This window comes from Plectropomus leopardus, chromosome 2 (genome assembly GCF_026936395.1).
Source record: "Plectropomus leopardus strain MGB_pleo_1.0 chromosome 2, ASM2693639v1, whole genome shotgun sequence".
NCBI lineage: Eukaryota > Metazoa > Chordata > Actinopteri > Perciformes > Serranidae > Plectropomus > Plectropomus leopardus.
In genome coordinates, this window is record NC_142177.1 from 2,045,355 (window position 1) to 2,055,515 (window position 10,161).

The 10,161-nt window shown below is 43.1% G+C and overlaps 1 protein-coding gene across 1 annotated transcript; it reads left to right on the forward strand.

Annotated features, from left to right (window-relative positions):
- The first annotated feature begins 1,025 nt into the window (after nt 1-1,025).
- Nucleotides 1,026-9,650, forward strand: LOC121951364 (Krueppel-like factor 15). Its single transcript, XM_042497658.2, has 3 exons — nt 1,026-1,529; nt 3,874-5,034; nt 7,034-9,650. The coding sequence occupies exons 2-3, from the start codon at nt 3,941-3,943 to the stop codon at nt 7,200-7,202; spliced, it is 1,263 nt and encodes a 420-aa protein (XP_042353592.1). The 5' UTR covers nt 1,026-1,529; nt 3,874-3,940; the 3' UTR covers nt 7,203-9,650.
- The last annotated feature ends 511 nt before the right edge of the window (nt 9,651-10,161 follow it).

Here is a 10,161-nt window from a genome sequence, read left to right on the forward strand (position 1 = left end):
CCAGTCCAGTCTGTGGTTCGAGTGGACTCCTAAGTACATGTTGTTCTCTACAAGTCCAACCTCCTCTTCCAGGATCTCGATGAGCCGAAGCTCTCAGACACAAAGTGGGAATCAGTAAGTCTGATCATTTCATGACATAGCTGAGAATAAGAAACATCAGGCACCAGGATCCAATGTCCCCTTGTTATAGCTGAAACTGGATAATGCCTCCACAGACTAATACACCAGTAAAGTATATTAAAGAGTGATTTGCTGAGCAGCAGAATGTTGTCAGCTGCAGGTTTACAGATGCCCATTACAAAATTTACAATATTTTAAACATGAGCAAAATGGTTTGATTTCCTTCGAAAACATGAGGAAAAAGGCATTGAGCAACTTGGAAAGGAGTGTCCTGCAAACTGCAAGAAATTAGCAAAAGATGACAAGAAAATGGCCTGAAAATTTTCAAAAAATTCATAAATAAAACAAGATTATCCAAAGAAAGACAAGGAAAATGTCCAGAAAAGTTTATTTATAATTATTATAACTTTATAGCCAATTTATTAATTAATTTTTTTACATATATTTTTCTTTTTTGACCTTAGCCATTCCTTACTTCCCTTGTTACACATATATATATATATATATATATATATATATATATATATATATATAGTCACGCTTGGGTCCTCTCCCAGTGGTCTGGGAGCTTGAGGGTTCTGCCCAGTATCTTAACTATTCCTAGGACGGCTCGGGGCTGTAACACCCAAATATGGACATATGGACTTCAAAACTGTTTTGAAATGCAAAATAATGGAATTGTAAACATGTGATAATATATTTAAAAATAGTGATTTCTAAAGGAATCATTTGACAGCCCTAAAATCTATCTTTACACACACACACACATACACACACATATATGTATGTATGTATGTTTGTATGTATGTAGATATATATATATATATATATATATATATATATATATATATATATATATATATATATATATATATATATATATATATATATATTTGGCTGTATTCTCCTTTAAATTTGCGAAACATGAAAACATTAACGATTTTAAAAGTTGTGAGCTGCAGGTTTGTCGGCTGCAGGACAAAGAGGACAGAGGTTGTTGTGATGAAGAAAGGCCACACTGACACATTAACAGGTATTCCATCATGTCCAGCCCTGCGTGCTCCATCAATAGGCCACATTGTGTCATGTTTAGTCGTTGTACAGTGATCCTCCATCAACACATGGCAGGCAGAATTTATCGTGCAGCAGCCAATCGGAGAGCTTCTTTTAGGGCGAGCCTCCACTGCGCTCAGCCAATCAGAGACGAGGAAGGGGACCCGTGCCTCCGAGTTGTGCAGCAATGCTGTCACGTGACGCTGGGAAAAGGAATGCCAACATGGACCCGTGGCAAGGACGGGATGTGAGCGTGCTACGACAATAACACGACGGAGGAGAAGAGAAACCCAAAGAAGAGAAGTACCGTCGACGGCGCTGCCTTCCTCCACCGAGCTGCCTCCCGACTACACACGGTAGGTCGAGCCGAATGTCCGGGATGCTCTCGCTCGGTCCATCCGGAGACACGGAGGAGTATAAATAGAACAGTTTTGACCCAGCCGAACTTGAGACTCGTGGATTCCTGTGCGGCCGCAGCAGCAGTCAGCCGGGTTGCCGTGTTGCGGAGTGTTTGTGCTTTACGAACAGCCCGCGCGCACTTTGTTCCCCCTCGGAGCGAGCTCCGAGCTAACGCGGCTGCTCTGCTCCTCACGGCAATGGGCGCGTCAGTGCGGGCCGTGTTTACCCAGCAGCGCCCTGTTCGTGCACTGAGTGAAGTATGAGGCCCTGCTGCAACATGTGCCCGAGTGTCTGACAGCAGCTCCACACTCAGCACGCAAAACCGATCACAACGGACACTTTGTCAGCCCGGGAGCTACCGGCTGCTCAGTCTGCGGACCTGAAAGGGTTAGCATACACTGAGACTAAAGATTTATATCTAAATATATTTGGAAATTGCACAATCGAATAATGTTCCATTTAGTTTTTATATAGTTTTAATAAATAGTACCACTGCCTCGTTGCATATGTATATGGTTGACCCTTTGAAAGCTGGATGACATCACTTTGTTGTCCTAAAATTGGACTCCTTGCACAAGTATTTAAACCTTTAATGAGCAATGAGCAACTTGTAGGAAATGTTACACAAATTGCACGAAATAAGTAATTTAGACATTTTAAAACAGAAAAAAACTAGATGGAAATTTCTGGAGAAAAAAATAGGACGAACTATATATGTTGCTTATTATCATAAGTAGTATTTTTTAAAGCACTTTTTCCTTAGCCTCTCAGGTCTAGTTTTTTTTTAATTATATGTATTCATTAAAATTTCAGTTTATTGTTTTGTACTTTTTTAAAAAAAAAAAACTTATTTCTTGCTAATTTTTGGATTCTTAGGTTTCAAAAGGTTAGATAATAGACCACCCACAAATTGTTAAGAAAAGTAATATGCTTTCACCTGTGTTTGTTATCAAACAGAGAAATACAACTGTACATCTTTTGGTACAACTTTCTCTCAGTCATGAAGACTGATGAGGCCTAATTGCCTCATTAACTCATTATAAAACACACTTTATTCAAATTCAACAGAAACAAAAAAAAAACTCACCTAAATCCTCTTGGTTACTTTTGCTTGTAATCTAGTCAGTAAGTAAACTGTTCCAACAATTTCCTGCTCCGGTTTTGGTTGAAATTAGTCCTTAATTAACTTAATTATTCTCCGTGCTCTCTCTCTGCCTGCTGACCACCAGCTGTTTACAGTCCTGTAACTTCTCCTTCCACCTCTAGGTGTTGCTGGGTCTTTCAGCTCAGCTGCCTGTTCTACCAGTAGAGACCAGAGACTGAGCTCTGGTGGTGTGTGCTGTTTGCTACATACAATGAGTTTAATAAAAAGTGGAGTGCCTGTATTTATGATTGTATCGAAAAACATTCCTTCAGCATTTCTAAATACCCTGGTATACCATAATACTGTGAAACTGCATGGGACTATTGTTGCACTGGACTCATGTTACTTAAGGCGCGTTTCCACTACATGGTACCGGCTTTACTCTACTCGGCTTTTTTGGTTTTCCTTAGGAAAAAGTACCTGGTACCACCTTTTTTGGTAAATGCTCTCCTAGGGTTCCAAGAAAGCCGACTGGGTACTATGAGGTAGTAAAAGGTGACGTGAAACACTGCAGACCACTGATTGGTCAGAGAGAATTGTCACTGCGTTAAAATGGCAACCAGAAAGATCACGCCATAGTCCTCCACTGTTCCTCTCTGTGTCGCTCTGTGTGTATGTGTGTGTCACATTGAAGATGACGGCACTGGGGTTTCGCGCTGTGTAGAGTAGAGTAGTGCAGGGCCGGTACCATGTAGTGGAAATGCGCCCTTTAGATTCTTTTTTCTACATATGTGAACAGTTAATGTAACAAAAAACAGAGCAACAGCGTTCATTGCATTGACCATCAACATGATCATTTTGTATTTAGTTGCCATCTCTTGCTATATAATAAATTGTACTGTATCTATGTTGTCAAAGGTGTGATTTCAATTATATTATCCAGGCTAAATTGTGGCTGAAATTATAATATAACATATAACAAAGAAAACAATAAAATGCAATACACAAAAATTTGGTGGAAAAAAGGAGATTAGTATTGGGTCTCTAAGAATTTAGAAAAAATGTTGCCCAAGGAGTAAATTACTTTGGAAATTTGTTCTTAGTTGCCAACACATAACTCTAATGTTCAAAAGTCATGTGTTTAGGTTGATATCTCTTTATGCACTTTTTAACTTCCTGCTGGGTAATAGAATCCCATCTCAATGTTGCCTTTTCAGGTTTTTGTGATCCCACTCCTGGATAGTGTTTCCTCCACGTCCTCTCGTGTGCGTTTGGCCAGGATCAATGGTGTCTCTCAGCAGCAGAACGCTGAGCTTGGAGAATGACCTGTTCAGGGACAGCAGCAGCCTGTTCTCTCTCGGCCTGGGAGACGGTGCCCGCAGCGAGGGGGGCAGTTCTGCCTCCTGCAAGAGTCCTGATGCTGGGGAGCTGGCGGCCATGCACTGCTCCAGTCCTGGAGAGGAGGAAGATGACGAGGAGGACGAAGATGAAGATGAGAGGACGAGTCTGCATATTTTTCTAGGAACAGAGGGAGAAGAGGAAGCTGCAAGTCAGGAACCTAAACTGCCAGACTTTCCTTTCCATCCCTCTTCCCCGTTCTCCCCGACCCTGGAGGACATAGAGGAGTTCCTGAGGGAAAAGATGGAACTGGTCAAAGAGGAGCTCCTGACCCCAAAAGAGGAGGCCTCCCCTCTACCGTGCAGTGACTCTCCATCCTCCAGTGCGCCCCCAGCTGCCTCCTTAGAGACTAACAGTGACCTCGGGACTAGTGCCTCTCACTGCACCTTAAGCTCAAACACTCCTAAGAACGAGCAAAACAGCCCCAGCCCAGTTGATCGTTCTCCTGCCCAAATCAACCCCTCACCTTCCACCTTAACCCCGCCAGTGCTCCTGGGCGGCCCTCTGGTTCTCCAACTCCAGCCCCTACCTGTGGCCCAGCCTTCGGCCCCAGCAGGCTCTCCTCCTGGGGCCCAAAGTGGCATTTGGCTCACACATGTGGTCATGGGGCTTCAGGGTGCAACAGGACAAAATGTCACTTTGCTGGCCCCGCAGGTGCCCTCCACTCCCACCACCCTGCTGTCACTGAACAGTGGAGACACCAAGTCAGCTGACCAGAAGTACGTCAAGATCGCCCCTCTGCCCATCACCATGAGGACTCTAGAGATCACAGGTGTTACTGGGGTTGGGGGCCAGGGCAACGGTCTGCTGAAGGCCGTGGCCCCCCGGGTGACCAGACTGCCGCCCACAGAGAGGGTCCATAAGTGCTCCCATCCCGGCTGTGGGAAGATGTACACCAAAAGCAGCCATCTGAAAGCGCACTTCCGTCGGCACACAGGAGAGAAGCCCTACACATGTAGCTGGCCCGAGTGTGGTTGGAGGTACGTGGCATGATGTGTTCTGTTCATGATTTAACAGGAAATACTAAATTTAAGATCAAAATTAAAGCTATCCACCATGTCTGGATGAAATTCTCCTAGTTGATGTGAGCAGCTGCATAGGAGGCACTGGTTGCTTCAGGTACTGGTGAGGTGATGAAACACAGATACATGAACATGACGGCTTACGAGATGCCAAAACACTGCAAAACTGTTTAGAATGTCATAATACTGTGCCTTCCTGGACAAAGTTTCAAAGGGTCAAACCTCTCGTCAAACCACCCTGTGCTGATTCAACCCAGTTAGTAATAAGAAAAAAGAAACCAAAAGTTATCCATCATCAGCTCTTGTGCCTCATGCTGACATTAGAGTGTGTTAGTAAACCAGTAACCTCACCCAAAGACACTGACTAGTCATGAAATCTATTTTTGAAAATAGGGCTGCAACTATTGAATGTTTTTCATCGTGTTCACAGACACACTTTATTAATCCCTGAGGGGATGTTAAATTTTTCACTCTTGTCATTTATATATTACATACACAGGCCTGAAAACACACACATGCACAAAGAGGACCTTTACACATGCATTAATTGAGAGATGTCAGAGTGAGGGGCTGCACATGGACAGATGCCCACAAACAGTTGGGGGTTCGTTGCCTCGCTCAAGGGCAACTCTTAGTGCCCAGGACATGAACTGGCACCTCTCCAGCCACACTCCATACCGGACTTGATCCGGCCACCCTCTAGTTCCCAAGAAAAGTCCCTGTGGACTGAGGCATGGCCATTCCTAATTTCTCAGTTATCTTTTTCAATTGATTATTTATTCAAATATCAGTAAATTTCAACGCCCATGTCTTCAAAATCTTTGTTTCTTTGTAAACAACAGCCCGAAACCATTTCACAATTTCATGAAACTTACGTTTGTGTTGATAAAATATTGACATGTGGACATCTTTGCCTGATGTTGACTAAATTCATCTGACTACTCAGATATATGAATTTTCTGTCAGTCAACAAACTCTTTGAGTAATTGTTTCGCCAGAAAAATAATGTAAGATTACTCAAGTATACAGTGTCAACAGCGTATTCTAGCATGCAAAGAGAACATCCACCACCAGGTACAGATTTTTTTTATATTTGGAGCTGGACTGTTTATTAGCAGCTCTGTTGGTCAGTTATTCACTGCACCACACTTTTGGAGTAAAGAGTGTAGTCTGGGCACAAACAGAGCAGAGGAACATCAGGTGGAGTGAAAATTCAAATTAATTTGTCATTGTGCTAGTTCTAAAAATTTCTATTCACTCACTTCTGCAGCAGCCACTACTCTCATCCATCGATCTGATCTGATCAGCTCAGACGGCATCGACTGATCAATTGTCCATCCCACAACTCAAACTCCATAAACGGATGCTAAGGAATAAAAGAACTTTTGATAAGTTCCATCTGCACTGCGTTCACAGACCAGTTAAGACCTCCAAATTTAGAGAGGGGACACAGAGTAATAAAACAGACAGACTTTTATCCCCTCCCCCTTCGTCAGCTACCTGCACACATCAGTTGTAATTCATTTGGACTCACTGCTCTAGCTGTACCAACAAAACCACTATCTTGACTAGTGAGCATCTAGCAAGTGTGGGTGTGAAAGTGTGTGCTGGGCCCTTTGACATTCTACCCTAAGTGATGTAGGCAGTACTGGTCAGACGGAGACATGATAAACACAGGTGTGAACTGTGATATGTCTCAGCTGTCCACTTGTGTTTAGATCAACGAAACACACACACACACCTGGCACAAACAGGCTGAAAAAGTCCACTTAGATGTGTGTATCATTTATTCGCTTTATGGGTCAAGAACTCTCAGCTTATCTCCTTGAACATCAGATAAGTGCATGCAGGGGGCAAGGATAAATTAGCCAGTGAGCTAATAGGGACAATCTCGGTGTATCTGTCTTTACTCGGTGTTACTGTTCCTTACACCACCCGTCTGCTCTTGTTTCGCCAGATTCTCCCGATCTGATGAACTGTCTCGTCACCGACGCTCTCACTCCGGCATCAAGCCATACGAGTGCTCACTGTGTGAGAAGAAGTTTGCCCGCAGTGACCACTTATCCAAACACACGAAGGTCCACCGCAGCTCCAGGCCCAGCAGGATTATCAGAGCCACTGTGTGACACCCTCAGCTGGCCTAAACCCTCACCTGCACCCACCCAGCCTGTCCTGGACCTGAGTGTCCCTCAGGACTTTTGGTGCTTCACAAGCAGAACTTTCAGAAGAATTGTGAGAGCTGGCTGCTGTTTCCCCCCTCATATGTCCTTTTCTTTCCTCCCCTCCTGCTGTTTATCTTTCAGTGTTCCCTCTGAGCAGCTCATCTTATACTGAGCGGACACCTCAGGAAAAACTCTGCTGAGAATGGATTTCCTGGCCTTCACACACAAAACACAGAACACACAGGAGGAGACAGTCTTTTAGAAGAATCGTGTGAGCTGGCTGCTTTGTCCCCCTAATATTTCCCTTCCTTTTTTTCCCTTTTGCTGTTTATCTTTTACTGTTCCCTTCTGAGCAGCTTGTCTTATACTAAGCGGACACCTCAGGAAAAACTCAGCTGAGAATAACTTTCCTGCCCTTCACACTCACAAACAAAACAAACACACAACAGTAGGCAGTCTTACAGAGGCCCCTCTTGCAGCCACTTTGTACTCTACTATTGCCAAGCACCCAGGTGCTGTTGGGAGTAAGTTAGGATGGTAACTAGTAACAGGAGTGTCTATAGTTCTGTAATCCCCTTTTTACTTTTGTGATTGCACCTCTTCTACCCAGCCAAACTTCAGGGTCCACAAGGATAAAGTGACCTGGTGTTTTTGTACGTTGTGAAATGAAAATTTAGCGTCACATTATTTTATGTGTTCTGATCATGAGGTCATGGTCATGTGGCAGCCATCACTGTAGTGTGAAATGACAACTAAAGCAGCAGAATCTCCTCTAAATAGTTTTCAGATTTTCACAGTTTCAGTCACAGTTCACTCTAAATCAAAAGTATGACTCTTGATATTAGGAGTAAATGCTGTGACATTGTCTATGCTAGATTAAACTTGTTGCTCGCAGTTTGGCCAAACTGAGAAAACCTTTTGATGTTTAATGCATCCGACTCTGTCCTTTTGTTGCATTCGTCCAATCCTAATCCTGTTTTGACCCCTGATGCCTTTTCTCAGCCCCACTAATCTCTATTGATGCCTTTGTCCATATCACAAAACCAACCTCACTTGATCCTACTGTTATCATATGACTGCTCTTATTAAACTGTGATCGTGAACTGGGGGTTGCCAAACCAGAAAACCCTGTTGTGGCCCTGTGAGAGCATGGAAACGACACCCTCGCTGCGTGACAGTTTATAAGCTCTTTGTTCTCTGAAATTCTCTTGAAATCATTGTGCAGCCGACTTCCGTGGCCTAGAAAACTACTCCGTCTCTGTAATATATTTTCACTCAATGGTGCAAAAGTGATGTGAAACACTGCTCTTTCTTATTTACAGTAGCTTTTACTGTAAGACATGTCTCTGTTGCAGCAAGAAAGGCTAATAGTTTAAAGAGCTGGAGAGGCAGCTAACATCTACTCAATCATCTGTATTAGCATTCTCTATATAATGTGTACTGAACATAAAGGACAAAGATAACATGTACAGCTTGTAGCCTTTATATATAGATGTTTTTTTTTTATTGATGAGGATTTTCAATCAGTGCATTAAGCTATTCAGTCGTGTTTCTGGAGAGGTTTTTGGTCTATTATGTGATTGTAGCGTGATCAATCTGTGGAATGTCAGACTGATTATGGTCTGGGATTTGGAGTCCCACTCAACTCATTCACCAACCATTAAGCTGAGTCTGCTGGTCTCAAGTGCACTTGTGTTAGTGGAAAGTGAGAAAGTCATTGTGCTCTTATGGCAGTTCCATAATATTGGAACCAAAAAATGCCAAAAAAAAAGGTGTTTTTAAGAAAGGTTAAGCTGCACTGTGTAGTGCAGTCACTATTACCATTTTTTTATCTTAACACATTGGTGCTTGTTAACCTGCCAGTGCTTCACATGAAGAGGCTGTATAATTGAAAGCATAAAGCTTCACATAACTGGACTCTGTCTGTTTAACTGGCAGACACTTACTACTACAAACTGTAGGCTACTGGCAATCTGAACTTGGCTCGGGCAACATCGGTGCTTTTGGATAAAGTCAAAGTAGAGCACTTCTGCATGTAGCAGTGCACCTTCATTTACAGCAATCCTCCTCATATCTCTGTCTCGTAGCATTATGGATACATTAGGTTTCACTCTTTTCAAACCATGCTTGGTAATGTAAAAAACCCATTCAGAGCAGACAGACGGGCAGACGTGTTTATCTGTCTGAACCAGTGCTGTCTTTGTGTCTGAGCCTCCCCAGGCTGCTTCTACTGACCTACATCCAGACCTGTATTCCCTAATCATCATCCAATACTCCCCCTCTCTCTTCTGTTTCTCTCTCACTCCTGTCTGTGGATCTAGTTGAACACAGGCTGTATTTTTTTTTTTTTTAATACCAGATATGCTATTTTCCTATTTGCAAAAATAAAAAGCAAAAGATGAAAATGCACATTTTTTGTTCTGTTTTTATTTTAGGGGTTCTTACTGAAAAGAACTGTTGGAGCCCCTATGTGAACAGAATGGGAGTGAAAGTAAAAGCTGGCTTCATATGCAAATGTGAGAAAGTGTTGCTTTTCACACATGCTACCATATACAGGATTCATACAAGGTATGATATATAACACCCGAAAATCTGCTAACACCCGCTAACATCTGGCTTTTTAAAGCAATGGGAATGTGTGCGATCAGCATTCACACCCGGGTCAAATTACTCTGCCGGATTTTATCGCTGCTCTGATGGGTATTGATAGGAGCACAAGGGGGCGACTGTGGCTCAGAGGTAGAGCAGGTCATCCGCTAACTGGAAGGTCAGCAGTTAGATCCCCGGCTCCCCCAGGCAACATGTTGAAGTATCTTTGGGCATGAACCCCAATTTGCTCCTGATGCTGCGTCATCGGAGTGTAAGTGCGTATGAATGGTTACTGAGTAGCAGGTGGCACCTTGTATAGTAGCCTTGGCCACCA